Source organism: Calliphora vicina, chromosome 1 (assembly GCF_958450345.1).
Source record: "Calliphora vicina chromosome 1, idCalVici1.1, whole genome shotgun sequence".
Lineage (NCBI taxonomy): Eukaryota > Metazoa > Arthropoda > Insecta > Diptera > Calliphoridae > Calliphora > Calliphora vicina.
Window position 1 is genome coordinate 87,332,294 of NC_088780.1, and position 17,552 is coordinate 87,349,845.

Below are 17,552 nucleotides of genomic sequence, written 5' to 3' on the forward strand. Positions count from 1 at the left end.
AAAATTATACCCAATTAGGAATCATTCTATTATCGAATATCAATAAACAATTACAAAATAAGAAAGACGAGAAAGATGCGCGTATTTGTGATACTTTGCTTTGTGGCTGTGGCCTGTGCCGATCAATTGGGTTACAATTATCAACCTGTTGGTCATGGCTCTGACAGCCTACCAAGTTATGCAGCACCACAAGGTGGAGCCGATTATGCTGCTGGATCTCAAGGCGTTCCTAGCTATGCTGGTCCTCAAGGTGATTTGGGTCAAGCTTCCCATAATGATGCCGCTTACGCTCCTCAAGCTGAACTCGACAAGGAATTCTTCACCTACAGTGCCAACGAAGATGACTTCAATGATCCCGCTGCCTCCAACCAATTGGCCAACTCTGTGAAACAAGGTCTTCGTGTTGTTTTCATTAAGGGCCCCGAAAACAAGGGACTTGAAGATGCTGCCCTCGCCTTGGCCAAACAAGCTGCTGATCAAAAGACCGCCATCTATGTGCTTAACAAACAAGCCGATCTCGGTAACTTGGCTGACAAATTGAACAACCTCAACAAGAACAGCAACAACAAACCCGAAGTACACTTTGTCAAGTACCGCACTCCCGAAGATGCTGCTAACGCTCAAAAGGCCATTCAAGGTCAATACGATTCATTGGGAGGTCCTTCTCAATCTCATAATGGTGGTGTAGCTCCTGTTTTGAACTTTGCTTCCCAAGCTCCTGTTTCCAACCATGGTGCTGCTTCCTCACCATCTTCATCATACATTCCTCCTGCATCTGGTTCTATTGCATCTGGTCCAAGTGCTTCTTACCTTCCAGCTTCCATTTTCCGCCGTTCCCGTTTGTAAATGACGCTTAATTGCGATTCTTTTTGCTCATAGACTGATCACGATTGTTATTGTTATTTAATATTAAGCGAATAAATAATTCAATATTTTTTCAAAATATAAACTGTCTTTTTGTTTAATATTTCATCAAAAATTAATAGTAATTATGATGGCAAGTGTTTTTTAGCTTATGGCTTGAATTTCGAAATTCACTTTAGGTTGGCTTATCAAAAAGTTCTTCTGTTCTTCATATCTGGTGAATGTGCCAACGATCTCATAACAGATAATCCATGTTGCACAAATCAGTTCTTAGTTGATTTGAGTTTGTATTAGATATTTCTTAATTATTGCTCAAAATGTTTGTTGAAATTTGGAAAATAATGCAAAATTTGCAGTTCATGTAAATGCTAAAATCGTTTATGGTTTGTTATCTCGAAATAATTAAGATTAAGTAAAAATCCTAATACTGAAGAAAATAAATTGAAAATGGAAGATATATTTTTTGAAATATCCTTCATTAAAGGACGATTGAATGAGTAAATATCCTCTGCATAAAATTTGTTTGTTATTATATTGAAACTATGGTACATTACAATTACTAATACCAATATTGTAAAAATTTGTTTATGGGTTCAAAAAGTATCCGCATTTGAAATTACACAATTATAAAATTTTAATTTTGGACATAGATAGATTTCAAGTCATAGAAAATTTTAAGGAACTCTAAATTTTGTGTTATCATAGTGACCCGTGTACCAAATTTCGGTAAATTGGGAAGTGTTAAGATATCTTGGTAAGATATCTTGTCGAATATTTTTGTTTCCTCCTAACTATTTATTTTGTAAGAGTATAAACAGGTGAACAAATTTAACATTTAACCAACTCTTTAGGACAAAATGTTATTGCCACACAGTATTATAAATATTTACCCCCTTATTAATAATCAATTTTATAAAAGGTTTATAAAACAAAATTTGTTCTATAAACCTGTAATAAAGTTAAAGCTGTGTTATGAATAAGACCATTAATCAATAAGATAGAATAATAACAATATTATTAAAGTTCTATATTCATAATATATTTTCCATTCTTACAAATATAAAACCACAATTGCAATCGAATTGAAGTTTCCAACAAACGTAAATTCGGTCAGTATAATCGATTTGTGTCTTTACTATGTTGGAAATAAAATTTTCAGTTAAAGTAACCCTTTATTCTATCTACAGTGAAAACTCCTTGTAGTGGACACTCCCTATAGAGGACAGCTTTATTTATTGGACAACAACTCTGAAACATAACACCAAATAATAATTTTCATGTGAATGAACCTTCCATACACAGAGAAAACAGATTCGTTATAGCAACCGAATTTGTTGCCAATCGAATGATTCGTTTGCACACATTGAATTTTTAAGTTCTAATAACAGAAATTCAGTTGATAAAGAAGAATTTCAGTTGAGGCAACCCAACGTTAGTTACCTCTTCCAAAATATTGTAGCCACAACTGTAAAATTCGGCAACTAAGACAGAATAATTCGATTGGCAACAAATTCGGTTGCTATCACGAATCTGTTTTCTCTGTGTAGGTAGACACTCCCTTACATGGACAAATATTTTGTATATATTTTGGTTAAAACACCACCATTAAGTGGACATCTTCATAAAATCACACATAATTTTTGGAATGTTTTTGTTTAATTTCGCAAACCTGGCATCGTTTTTGCATATTTTTGATTTGATTTAAAATCTTATTCATTTGAAAATATTCCTATGTTTGGAACTCTTGTACAAGAAAATACCAAACAAGTCGCCATAAAATTGGGAATGACAACATTTGTTGTATCAATGCACTGGCAAAGCATCGGTATATGAAGACTTAGACAAATACTACAATTATTCCTTCGCGAGTTTAAAGCAGAAAATATGTACAATGCTGATGAAAAAAGTCTATCATATAGAGCACTTCCCAATAAAACATTATATTTTAAAAATATGAAATGTACTACAGGTAAACTGACTAAGGAAAGGTTATAAGCAGGGAAACCGGAAATATGCTCTAAAAAAAGCGTTATAGGCGCTTTAAATATGCAGTAAAAACTTTAAAATATGCTCTTAAAATTTAAAAAATATGCTCTTAAAAAAAACAAACTTTTACATAATTTTTAACCAAAAAAAATTTACTTAAATTTTCAAATAAAAATCGTTGTCTATTGGATCTGAAAACATTTTTATACATAGAAAATGTTCTTTCGACGTCAACTGATGTTACAGGAGCAAATTTAAAAGACAATATTTCTTTAACACTTAAGCTACGTACACACGGTTGTCAGATCTTACAATATTGTCAGAAAAATTTTCAGAAAATGTCTAACAACCGTGTAAACTTACAATTTTTGTCTTACAACGTTGTCAGAAAAAGTATTGTCAGTACATTGTAGGACAATAATATTATCAGACATCTGACAATCGTGTAAACACCTTACGTTGCCATTGCCAGATCATTGTAAGATCATTGTCAGAAACTTTTTATTGTCATATGTGCGAAGTTTATGCATCTGACAATGGCATCATTGTCAGTGCAAAAAACACACGATCATGACCCTATACTCAGTTTGTCCATTTTGGTGACCAATTTGTGTTTTTATGGGCCAAAGATTTTGAAAATCAGTGGGCTCTCAAAAAATGGTGTCATTAATTTTTGGCCAAAAGCTAATTCAGACTTGGTAATACCGCTTAACTTTATATGGCAATAATATAGCTAAGAGTCCGCCAAACAAATTTTGTTAACATTTTTTTCCAAAAAATAGATTTTTCGTGCACTTTTTTTGAAAAAAATATAGGAAGAACAATTTTTTTTTTACTTTTTTTAGAATAACTTCCAGGGACTCCTAATTTGTCACTAACAATATTGAGTAATGTTGTAGCTACGGTAAATCTGAATAACTCTTGTGAACATATCGATGCATTATGAACGTGTCTAGTCCCTCTAAATAGCACATTCGTTTTTACTATTTTTAGACTCTAAAACAAAGATTGTTTGTTGAAATAGTATGATCAAGTCCACACTTCTATGTTGTGCTGTATTATTTAGTCGGCACACATTTAAAAAAAAATCGCCAAAATTGATCAAATTGTTCGGAGACCATTCACAATGAATTATGATACAACTCCGGCTCGTCAGTTCGTAAGTGGATGAGCAAAGTAGCGTAAAATCCTTCCTACTGATGGCGAAGTACCCAATCCTTTACCCAAACTTTACGACGATTTTTTGCTATTTTGCCTTCATCCGTCATGCAATGGCTTTTTTCTGTTCCATAATAATACTTTAAATTTCCAACTTTTTAATAAATACACACAGATGACAATTAAAATTGTTTGTAAAAAGATTTGAATTTTCTTCTGACAATGTCTAACAAGAGATCTGGTTACCTTTGCCATACAACAATATGACAACCGTGTGAACTGACAATTTTTGTTGGCATATACATTTATTGTTTGACAATTGTCTGACAATGAAATTGTAAGGTTTTCTTACAATCGTCTAAACTGACAATTTACCTTTTGGTAATAATATTTCATTGTCAGTACATTGCGAGCACATTGCCAGATCTGACAACATTGTAAAATCTGACAACCGTGTGTACGTAGCTTTAGAACGGTTAAGTTTGAATTAGAACTAAAATTTGATATTTAGATGGAGCTATTATTAAAATAGTGCTTATTTTATATTAAAACAAGTAAGAGAGCTATATTCGGCTATGCCGAATCTTATATACCCTTCACCTAATTATACTTCAAAATAAAAAATTTTAATATTTTTAGGTGAACAAAATTTTTTTTTTAAAGGTGAACATTTTTTTCAGTTTTTTAATTTTTTGGATAAAAAAATTTTTCGAATTGTTATTTAAAAAAAAAAAATTTCTGTTTTTTAAATTTTTTTTGGTGAAAAGCCATCTATTTTTCAATTTTGAATTTTAAACAAAGGAAGTAAAAACCTGTAACACAACAGCGAAAAATAAGTAAGACAAAATTTGTTTTTGATAAACTCAAAATATGCTATTAAACAGTAAAATATGCTCTAAAAACGCAAAATATGACATAAATATGCTCTTAAAACAAATATATGCAAAAATATGTATTTAAGGGTAAAATATGCAAAAATATGCACTAACAAATCGATGCCAAAATTCTTAAATAGTTCTGAAACGTGTAAATATCTTATCCATGTGCTCATTAGACTCACCAGAAAAAACATGCATTTGCATATTTTGGTTTCCCTGGTTATAAGTATTATTCTCTGATAACATGACGGGATAAAAATAAGTGAAACCCTTATACACAGAAAAAACTATTTCTTAAACCGTTTCAATTAAAATATTTGTCACATATTGAACTGGTTTCAATTATTTCATAATTAAATCAAGTATTCATTTGCTCAAAAACAAAATATCTTGATATTTTCTATTGAATTTTGAGTTTTGAATTTGATTATTTTGACAATTGAATATACAATTTTCGTTATTGGTTGAATTTCAAATACAAAATTATTGAATAGATAATTTTCGTAATTTTGCCTAGCATTTTCAATGACTTTTTAATAATTGTACTTGGTTGATTCTGCCATGATACTAAACATTAAATAAAAATATTTTTTATTCTAAATTTTTGTATTTTATTACAATTCACATAAAGGTTAGAAAATATGAAATAAATAATGTGCTTTTTATTACATTAGAAATTAATTTTAGATAGACTAAATATATTGTAAATGAATACGGTACGGGTAGCGAAGCACACGCAAAATCCTATCTTGCACATTTCGTCTTTTATCCAATAAAAAAACTATTAAAAAAAATATATATACTGCAATATCATTGGATAAAAGACGAAATGCGCAAGATAGGATTTGATTTTAGACCTATGGTTTCTTGGGGAAAATTTCTTAGAATTTTCCGTAGAATGCGTTTCTGCTATACGACCCACCCTAATATACATATTAATAAAATAAAACAAATTTCTTATGATTTTTTTGGAGATTTTGGGCTACATCTTAAATATTTGGAAAAGTTTTCATGGTATTGTCAACCTCTGTATATCAATGAAGTTCTACGAAAAATTGATCGTGATAACTAACCTATCGCTTATATAAATATGTTAAAGGGATTTCCGCAAATAATGAAGATTACAGCTGAATATAACAGTCTTACAAATCGCTATAAATTTTGATGGACATTAGCTGAGAATTACCTAATTTGTAGAAGTTCTTTATATGAAATATATTTTTTAAATTTATTACACATCGCACTTGATCAACAAGAGGGTATTAACTCAAAATTTTGAAATTTTCAGTTGAGGTTAAAAACTGTTTGTGGTTACATTATAAGAGAATTTAAAAATAATAATACATCATAGTAAACAAATTCCATTTGAAAATATATCTACATTGTTTTTCTCTTAATTTGTTTCAATTATTGCAACAAACATATATTTTTTGGCGCTACGAACAAAGTCTCCAATGAACAAAGTCCCCAAACCGCAAATGAATAAAGGCCCCAAAATTTTATATAGAAAAAACCAACAACGAAGTTTAGGGATTTATTTCATTTCTAAAATTGGGGATTTATTTCATAATGAAATTACTCCTGGTGTATCAAAAACTGGCTTCGCTCAAAAACGCTGTTTTGCATTGCCGACCTTCGGCCGGGCGCAAAGGTTTTCTCCTCGGGGGTGTATCAAAAGGTACCGTGAAATAGCTCCAAAATGAAATAACTCCCAATGAAATAATTCCCATCAAAAATGAAATAATTCCCAAACTTGAAAAATTAAATAACTACCAAAGGGTAAAATGAAATTACTCCCAATAATCGGCGGTTTCATAATTTTAAAAATATTACTCCCAAAAAAGCGAAATAAATCCCAATGAAATAATTCCCAATCCGCCGGGCGCTAAGGTTTTCTACTCTGTGGTGTATCAAAAACTGGCTACGCTCAGAAAAGATTTTTGCATTGCCGGCCTTTGGCCTGTCGCTAAGGTTTTCTCTTTTGGGGTTTATCAAAATCTGGCTTCGCTCAGAAAAGATTTCTTTCATTGCAGAAAGGTTTTATAATATTTCAGAAAGCTGATTTTCATTTCGCACCAGATTAAGAAATCGCTGCAACCTGACAAAGGCCGACGATGTAAAAAGAAGGCCGGCAATGAAAAAAAACTTTTTGCATTGCCTGCTTTTGCAAAGAACTTTAATGCATATTGTTGCCAATTGTCTACATTCCAGTTCCACTTAATTTTAGACGAATATAAGCTTGATACTAATTCAGATTCTAATTCAGAAAATATAAAAGTAGTCACTACATTATCATGAAAATGGTCTTCGAGCTGAAATTTTTACAGTAGATAGATATTGATGTTGTTAGTAGATTTCGTGAAATTTTAAAAAGTTTGAGTTGATCAAGTGCGACATATTCTTTTTAAATTATATATAATTGTGCTATTAAACTCATTTAGTTTTTTTCATGCCATGGCATGAAAATTGTTCATTTCAAAAAAAACATGACATTTTCGAGAAATATTTACAGTTTTCTAATTTAAGAATTAGCACTTATTATAATAATTAGCACTTATTATAATAATGATAAAAAGTACAACTTTGAATGTATGTATAAGAGAAAAAATATTTAATTTTAATTAAAATATAAATAACAAACCTAACCAATTCGAAAATACATAAGTATTAAACTTTTTATTTTTATTAATATAAAAAAAATTCATAAAATTTACATAACAAAACGTTTGAACAAAAGAACTTGGCTACCGACATACGAACAATTTAGAGACCACATCCACAGCCACTCAAAATTGTCATCCAATTGTGACCAAACGTACACATTTAGTTAGGTGTGATGCAGATACCGCCTCATTATAATACATAGATACACACATGCACACGCTGTCTTATGTAGTAGCAGTTAATCTCAACCTGTATATAGTTCATTATGAAGCACCATTGGCATCTAGATACTAATTTGCATAATACCATTGCAACAACTTCACAAGTTCATCACTATTTAATTCAATAATTTCATGACCATTTTTGCTTGACAATGATCGCGTGCCATCTTTTTCTTTGTTTTAGTTTTTCTAATGAAAATGTCTAATACTTTGACCATTTAACGTAAACGTCAACATAAACGAAAACTTGTTGAAATAATTGAAACAACACCACCACCGCATCAAAGCACTACTGACCAACCAATTAACAAACCAGCTGACTGACTAATAGCTTATCGGGTAAAAACAACTTCATATTTAATTCGAAATAAACAACAACAATGTCGTCGGCGTCAAATCGTTATTATGGCACTTTTTACTTATACAGTTAAAGAAGAAGAATAATAAGAGAGCAGAGGTTAAAAATCTATTCTTATTTGACATATATAAGACAGTGCCGTAAGCTACGAATATTATCATTCTTAGTTCGAAACTTCAAGTGTTATTAACAGAACAAAAATTTAAATAATTACCAAAATGCGTGCTTTTATCGTCTTATGTTTGGTAGCTGTGGCTTGTGCCGACAAATTGGGATACAACTATCAACCCGTTGCTCATTCTGACAGTGGATTGTCTTTCGGTCCTGGATCTGGCAGCATCGGTGGTGGCTTAGGAGGACTTGGCAGCGGTCTTGGCGGTGGTAGCCTCGGTGGTGGTTTAGGCGGTCTTGGAGGTGGTAGCCTCGGTGGTCTCGGTGGTGGTTTCGGTGGTCTCGGTGGTGGCAGCCTCGGCGGTGGTAACCTCGGTGGTGGTTTCGGTGGTCTCAGCGGTGGCAATGATGGTGCTTCTTATGAAGGCCCCTCATACACTGCTCCCGCTGAATTGGAAAAGGAATTCTACACTTTCTCTGCCCCCGAAGGTGAATTCGATGATGCCAACGCCGCCCAAAAGATTGCCGGTAGTGTGAAACAAGGTCTCCGTGTTGTCTTCATCAAGGGACCCGAAAACAAGGGACTCGAAGATGCTGCCCTCGCTTTGGCCAAACAAGCTGCCGATCAAAAAACTGCCATCTATGTCCTCAACAAGCAAGCCGATATTGGAGATTTGGCCAACAGACTCAATGCCCTCAACAAGAACAGCAACAACAAGCCCGAAGTACACTTTGTCAAATACCGTACCCCTGAAGATGCCGCCAACGCTCAAAAAGCCATCCAAGGTCAATACGATGCTTTGGGCGGTCCTTCTCAATCTCACAATGGTGGTGTTGCTCCCGTTCTTAACTTCGCTTCTCAAGCTCCCGTCCACTCTGCTCCTGCTGCTCATGCTCCCGGTAACGCTTACTTGCCTTCTTCAGTCTTCCGTCGTTTCTAAATAGTAAACTGACTATTTGTCTAACTATAGATAGTTAATGTTACTTTAGGACTGATATATGTATTTGTTAAGTTTTTGTTTTGTTGAATAATGATTAATTACACACGAATAAACCAAATTTTATTTTAAAAAATTATTTAAATTTAGTTTTTACTTTTAATCGGGGATTGTTTGAGATAAATTATAAAATCATCAAATACTTTAGCAATAAACAACACCACAGAGAGCTAACATTTACAAATGTTACCTTCTATGGAATCAATTTTATTCAATGTAGGATGTCCCAAAATAAACAACACAGTTTAATTAAAGGGGAAGCTCAGTTTATTCTCAGATTGTTGTTATACCATCCACCACCAAAAGTGGTGAATAAGGGAACCAGAGTTATGGACCGAAATGTAAGACAGCCTCCAAAAATTTAGATCATTTTCACATATTTTTTTGTTATTTTGGGTAAATTCATTGCAGAGAATACCGTTATTCATATGATAAAAGGACAAACATTTTTTATCCATACAAAATTCAGCAATACCATTCATTATTTTAAACGAATGAACTACTGACATAAAATGTTAAATACCGTTATCTTAAAGGTCATCAAATACTTATATTTGGACACTTAAAATTAAAGGGGTAAAAAATGAAAAAGATTTGTGTTTTGGTTCTTTTGTTTGTAACTTTTGTATCCAATGTTCTAAGACTACGAAATTTATATGTATTGTAAATTTATTTTAAACTAGCTGACCCGACAGACATTGTCATGTCCAAATTAAAAAAATGCATGTGTTCGATTTGTGAGAAGCGGTTTGAAATGGGTAAAAATAGTTAAAAAGAAAAAAAACGTATTGTTGAATGACAATTTTTTTTCATATAGGTTTGGGTTATGTTTGATTTACATTCGATTTTAAAATATGTACAATGAATCTTATGGTCATAGAATAAAATATACATAGAAGCGTTACTGAGAGACAAAAAAACCTAAGTCTATTGTCAAAAAAACTAAAAATGATCACAGATCGAGCTCCTCTTCATGATTAAACGCTTATTGGCAATGTCATTATCGAATTTAGATATTCTGAGTTTTTATATAAAAAATCGATTTTTGGTCTGAAATATGAGTGATCATAGATCGAGCTCCTTGATTAAAAGCCTACAAACCCCATTAGGTCGCTTTCACTCATATTTTTTTATATAACAACTCACAATAAATAAATTGGCTGATAACTTGGCCAATAATCGTTTAATCAAGAAAAAGAGCTCGATCTGTGTTCACTCATATTTCAGGAAAAAATGTGCTATTTTACAATTTATATGCTTAGTACTTAATTGCTTAACATTACCGATTGGCTCAGCATTTTCCTTAGTCACCACAAGTGAAGAAAAAAAGTATAAAAAAGTGTAAACAAATTTACTATTTAGTCAAACTTCAAAAGTATGTTTTTGTTCTAAATCAATTTTGCATATAAAAATGAGTTATATCACAAATATGTGATACATATTTGCTTGAATTTTATCTCAATAACGTTATTTACAACAGTTTTATAGGTATTATAGTGATCTAATATGGATGCCATGGTCAAATATGGACCGAAATTCTTAAAACCCTGTAGTATGGTTTTTGGATACAATATACTAAAATCTATACAATTTAGTTCGATATCGATATATCAAAAATATTTATAGAGGTTAATGTGTTTTTCGGAAGAGGTCCTTATATGGGAGCTATGACCAATTATCTGCTGATCTTCATAAAATTTAACACGTCGATTTTCATATATATGTAAATATTTATTTAAAATATTAACCTAATAATACCTTTTATAAGAGAATTACGATTATTTAAGTGATTTTCGGAAATTGACTTTTTATGAGAGCTATGGTTAAATATGGACCGATATTCACACAATCTGCTAGTAGCATCTGTGAATAAATACTATCGATCTCTGAAAAATTTTAATTCGATAACGATATTTTTCAGATATATATTAAAATTAACGTGTGTTTTGGAAGTGGTCCTTATATGGGAGCTACAACAAATTATTGGCCGATTCTACGTTGAATTTTATGTACATGGGGATTATGCATTTCAACGTGATAACGATATATATAAGATATTTATGTGTATTTTAATGATTTTATATGCAGTGCCCGATCTAAAAAAAAGTTGGTCTCGTGATTTCTCTTTGCTGAATTTTGTATGGATACTAGTGTGTCCCAAAAAAAGTTTTGTTTCTTATTTTCATAGGTGCTCAAACATAATTTAAAAGCTTATAGGGTAAAGTATTTTTCGGGTTTGGAGTTTTCTTCATAATTTGTCAAAACCCACGAGTATCTTTACTTTTGCGGAAACATTTTAAAAGAAGAATATCCAAGCTTTATTTTGGTGTGCAAGAGCTATTAGTTTTTGCAATGAATTGGCTTATTAAGGTGTCTTACATTAAAATTTTGCATAATTTTTTAATAAATTTTGTAAGTAACGCTTTATAACTTTTAAAACTTTTATGAAAATGAAAAAAATAACTAACTATGCAGTTTGAAAGATCAATTAATTTTAAAAATAAAGGGCCAACAATTTTTGAAAAATCTGAAAAAAATCTCAAAAATAATTTAGCCTATAAGCTTTCAAATTAAGTTTGAGCACCGATTTGGGACACACGAATGGATACTGCAATTCTATGGGCATTTATATACCATAGCACATGTTTCGGAAAGAAATTTGTATGGGGACTAGAAGAAATTTTGGACAGGTTCTTACGATTTTCAACAGAATTTGTCCTTTTATCATATAAATAGTGACTGAAAAAATTGATGATGTTATCTGCAATAAATTTACCCAAAGTCACAAAAAACTTGTGAAAATTATCAACATTTTTGGAGGTTATCTTACATTTTGATCCATAACACAGGTTCTATTAATTAATTTGCTGATTTTCAATACCATATAGCTTAGAAAAATTATAAACATTTTGGTATACACTTCATTAATTTTGCTTATGTATTTTGAACGTTACAGTGTTTTACACAGACAGACAGACAGACAGACAGACAGACAGACAGGCGGATATAGCTCGACTTAAAATTTCATAAGGATCAATAATATATATATTTTGTTGGGTCCCAGATGAATATTTCTCAGTGTTACACACGGAATGACAAACTTGTTCACCGCTTATGGTGGTGGAGGGTATGAAAAAGAAAATATACACATTAAAAGATTTAAAATGATTTTTTCACTTTTAAGCGTATGTAGAGGATATCAGCCTACTTATTGCACACAAAAAAATATGCAATTTCAAATTATTTCTGAACAATGCAAATGAATACGTGATCACTTATGTATGTATGTTTACTACTGTGTGACAAATTTTAAAAATCTACAGCATCAAAACACAGCATCATCGATCGCACTACAAACTAACCAATTAGCTAACCAATTGACTGACTAACTAATAACTAATCAACGAAAACAACTTCATATTTGATTAGAAGTAAACAACAATGTAGCCGCTGTCTTTGTACTTATACAGATGATTAAGATGTGGACAGCAGAGCAGAGGTTAAAAATCTATTCTTATTTGACATATATAAGACAGTGCCGTAAGCTACGAATATTATCATTCTTAGTTCGAAACTTCAAGTGTTATTAACAGAACAAAAATTTAAATAATTACCAAAATGCGTGCTTTTATCGTCTTATGTTTGGTAGCTGTGGCTTGCGCCGACAAATTGGGATACAACTATCAACCCGTTGGTCATTCTGACAGTGGATTGTCTTTCGGTCCTGGATCTGGCAGCATCGGTGGTGGCTTAGGAGGACTTGGCAGCGGTTTAGGTGGTGGTAGCCTCGGTGGTGGTTTAGGCGGTCTTGGAGGTGGCAGCCTCGGTGGTCTCGGTGGTGGTTTCGGTGGTCTCGGTGGTGGCAGCCTCGGCGGTGGTAACCTCGGTGGTGGTTTCGGTGGTCTCAGCGGTGGCAATGATGGTGCTTCTTATGAAGGTCCATCATACACTGCTCCCGCTGAATTGGAAAAGGAATTCTACACTTTCTCTGCCCCCGAAGGTGAATTCGATGATGCCAACGCCGCCCAAAAGATTGCCGGTAGTGTGAAACAAGGTCTCCGTGTTGTCTTCATCAAGGGACCCGAAAACAAGGGACTCGAAGATGCTGCCCTCGCTTTGGCCAAACAAGCTGCCGATCAAAAAACTGCCATCTATGTCCTCAACAAGCAAGCCGATATTGGAGATTTGGCCAACAGACTCAATGCCCTCAACAAGAACAGCAACAACAAGCCCGAAGTACACTTTGTCAAATACCGTACCCCTGAAGATGCCGCCAACGCTCAAAAAGCCATCCAAGGCCAATACGATGCTTTGGGCGGACCTTCTCAATCTCACAATGGTGGTGTTGCTCCCGTTCTTAACTTCGCTTCTCAAGCTCCCGTCCACTCTGCTCCTGCTGCTCATGCTCCCGGCAACGCTTACTTGCCTTCTTCAGTCTTCCGTCGTTTCTAAATAGTAAACTGACTATTTGTCTAACTATAGATAGTTAATGTTACTTTAGGACTGATATATTTGTTAAGTTTTTGTTTTGTTGAATAATGATTAATTACACACGAATAAACCAAATTTTATTTTAAAAAATTATAAAAAAAAAATATATTTGAATTTTTTTGTTTTTATTTTTAATCTGATGATGATTTTGGATGAATCATAAGGTCATGAAATATTTGAATAATAATGTTGCTTATAAATCTAAACAACACTTCAACAGTTTACGTAAATTGAATGAGTTCGAGTTCAACAGTAATGGGAGTAGCCAATGATACTATGAAATAACTCCTAAATGAAATAGTTCTCCAGAAAAAAATTACAAATTGGGATTTATTTCATTATGAAATAACTCCCAATGCGTTGGGACTTATTTCTTGCATTACCAGCCTTGGACCGGGCGTAGAACACTTCTCTTCTGTGGTGTATCATAATACGGATTCGTTTAGTAAATTTTACTTGCAGTGCCAGGTGCAAAGGCTTCTTGAAGTATTTCAAAACATACATATGTGCTGTAAAAGAAATTTTTACTGAGCGTAGCCGGTTTTTGATACACCCTTGCACCTGGTCAAAGACCAATAATGCAGATATTGATAAAGAGGAAGCCGATAATGTTGATCAGATAATGTGACACCGTTCAATATTTCAGGCAGGGATTTATTTATGTGATGTCGGATAGACAGGCGAATGTGATTTTAGAACGAGAAAATCATTACACCTGGACAAAATGTTGGTAATAATACAGCTTTATAATAAGTGAAGCCCAATTTCAAAGCAATGCCCTACCGAAGGTTCGGTAAATACTTATTAGTTTGTGTAATATTAATTTGCATCGTTATAAAAGCAGAGTCGATAAAGCAATATTCGCCTATCTCTTTAAATCAGATTTTTGGTTGATATTGAAAATCTGTTCCTAAATAAAATTAAATTATGTACATATTTATTTAAAAATATTTTCTGGAGACAGATCTGTCACATAAAAATTGGTCAATAAATATACGAGATATAAGCAAAATGCTATAAATCAAACCGCTTTTTAACAAAATATTTGGTATGCATGATTTCCATGCCCATAAAAAATTCTAAAATCAACAGAATTTCGAAATTCTCTTTACTTTGGTTTTTATTTAGTTTCAAATTTCATACTTTTTAATAGATGCGTGCAAAAATACCTAAAGAAAAACTGTTAGTCAAAATTGATCAATTTTGATCTCATTTTGAAGCAAATGAATCGTACATTTTAAAGTTTTATTTATACCCTACACCAACATAGTGGGGTTATAATGCGTTTGTGCAAATGTTTGTAACGCCAAAAAATATTGGTCTAATACCCACCTTAAAGTACACCGATCGTCCGTCCGTTTGACTGGTTTGCTGTCCATGTACAGGTCGCAAAGTACAGGTCGAAATTTGAAGATATTTCACAAAATTCAACATAAATAACTATCATATATGCATAAATCACACGACCTAATAATCGATCACTATGAAGATCGATACACAATTGGTCATAGCTCATATTTAACGCCCACTTCCGAAAATCACTAAAAAATTTAATTCTAAGGGACACTCTAATGTACATTTATTCGTTTTGTTCGATTATTCTACATAAAATTGTTCGAATTATTCGTTATTCGAAAATGGTAGTTTTTAAATTGTTCGAATAATTATTCGTAAGATTAATTCGATTAATCGAACGATCATTACTCGAATGAATACCCTACTAAATACCTATATTGTAAATCATTGTTGTACGGGAAGCGAAGTACACCGGGTTTTACCTAGTTATACCCTACACCACCATAGTGGGGAGGGTATTATGCGTTTGTGCAGATGTTTGTAACGCCCAAAAATATTAGTCTAACACCCACCTTAAAGTATACCGATCGACTTAGAATCATTTTCGTCGGCTGGCTGGCTGTCCATGTAAACCTTTTGCGCAGAGTAAAGGTCGCAATTTTGAAGATATTTCGATGAAATTTGATACATATTATTTTTTCGGCTCAAGGACCAAGCCTATTGAAACTGGCTGAAATCGGTCCATTATTTCACCTAGCCCCCATACAAATGTCCTCCCGAAATTGGACTTTATCGGTCATAAATGTTTAATTTATATATGTATCTCCACAAATTCCTCTCCAAATAAGTTTTATATATACAAAATTCATGTCACCAAATTTTGTTACGATCGGTCCATAATTAGTCATAGCACCCATATAGACCCGCTTCCGAAAATCACTTTAACGTGCATAAATCGCTTAAAAATGTTGGTAAACACACAAAATTCAACATAGTTAACTTTAATATAGACATAAATCACACGACCTAATTTCATGGTGATCGGTCCATAATGGGTCATAGTCCCCATATAAGGCCCACTTCCGAAAATCACTCAAAAATATTAATGTAGGGTATTATATGGTCGGGCTTGACCGACCATACTTTCTTACTTGTTATTTTATAAATCTCAATTATTTTGTGTAATTTAACTTTAACCCTTTTTAGTACATAAATTTGTTTAAAGATAGGAATTACTTCATTGGGGGATATTGCATTTGTATTTATTTAATTTGAAAGTTCTTTCATGGCGCCTCCATTATTAAATGCCAGTAATTCAAAATATTTAAATAGAACCGCTTTATTCTAAACAATAAAAGTTATTTGATAAATATACCTTTCTAAATATAATTTTGCACTATCTGGGAAATAACAAAAAATTATTTAACCTTTTGAGAGTTTATTGATCTGAGAAATATTTAAAAATTATTTTAAAATTTGTGTTAGAAGAACTATCCACTTTATTAAACAGTATATAAAATTATACATTTCGATATGTTTAATTAAAATTCAAAAAATTACAAAAGCAATAAGATCTTTAAAATAAGAAATATTTGCCAGAACACCATTGATATCTCTGGTAAACTTGGTAAACATTTTTAATACAAATAGAAAACAAAAACATATAAAAATATATTAATGAAACTATACAATAGAATTCCATAAATTCCATAAAAATTTTTAAAAACCAATAAAAAAAAAATAATAAACATACTGAATACGCAAACATTTAAACAAATTATGCAAAAATCTCTCAGATTGTTATCACGTTTTCATATGATAAGCCAAGATATTTTCATAATAACAACCATAATTAAAATGTTAAAAGATTTGAAGTTAAAGGTTAAACAAACAGAAAGTCATAAATAAAATTGGGCCAAAAAAACACATACTATTTAAAACAAAAAATGTGAAAACGGAACTTTACAACTGTCAATATTCAGATTAAAAACAATAAAAATACAAATTAATGATCAACTGGAATTGGTCGACCCTAAAGTACCTTATTTGATAATGGAATTTTATAAAATTTTAGAATAGTGTTTTTAGTAAAAATGCATATTTTGATTGTTTTTATATCGGAATATATGAGAGTCGTAGCAAATAGATTTCGAAATAGAAACATTTCTGTCAGTTTCACCCTTTTGAACTAGTTCTCAAAATACATAGTATAATAATATACTGAATTACCAAATACTATATGTTAAGTTTATGCTTCCCTTTGAGCTTAATGTTTGTATTCGTTCTTTACATAAAAGTTATTGATTCTAATTGGATGTTTATTATGGTCTGTGTACTTGACCTTAGCCTACATACTACTATCTTTAGATCTTCTGATAACAATCCTATACAACAGAACGGTGTAGGGTATTAAAATAAATATTTAGAAACAAAAAAAGAAACAGGTAAACCTTTAAAGCACCCACTACATCAAACTCTATTGATTTTCATAAAATATTCAGTGATTTACATAAAGTTTTGAATTTAA

At 32.1% G+C, this 17,552-nt stretch overlaps 3 protein-coding genes across 3 annotated transcripts; all 3 read left to right on the top strand.

Annotated features, from left to right (window-relative positions):
* The first annotated feature begins 75 nt into the window (after nucleotides 1-75).
* LOC135949589 (uncharacterized) lies at nucleotides 76-846 on the top strand. Its single transcript, XM_065499183.1, has one exon. The coding sequence runs from the start codon at nucleotides 76-78 to the stop codon at nucleotides 844-846; it is 771 nt and encodes a 256-aa protein (XP_065355255.1).
* A 7,501-nt stretch (nucleotides 847-8,347) lies between these two features.
* On the top strand, nucleotides 8,348-9,185 carry LOC135949588 (keratin, type I cytoskeletal 9-like). Its single transcript, XM_065499182.1, has one exon. It carries the CDS (start codon nucleotides 8,348-8,350, stop codon nucleotides 9,179-9,181), a length of 834 nt encoding a protein of 277 aa, XP_065355254.1. The 3' UTR covers nucleotides 9,182-9,185.
* A 3,671-nt stretch (nucleotides 9,186-12,856) lies between these two features.
* On the top strand, nucleotides 12,857-13,833 carry LOC135949590 (keratin, type I cytoskeletal 9-like). Its single transcript, XM_065499185.1, has one exon. The coding sequence runs from the start codon at nucleotides 12,857-12,859 to the stop codon at nucleotides 13,688-13,690; it is 834 nt and encodes a 277-aa protein (XP_065355257.1). The 3' UTR covers nucleotides 13,691-13,833.
* Nucleotides 13,834-17,552: the final 3,719 nt, after the last annotated feature.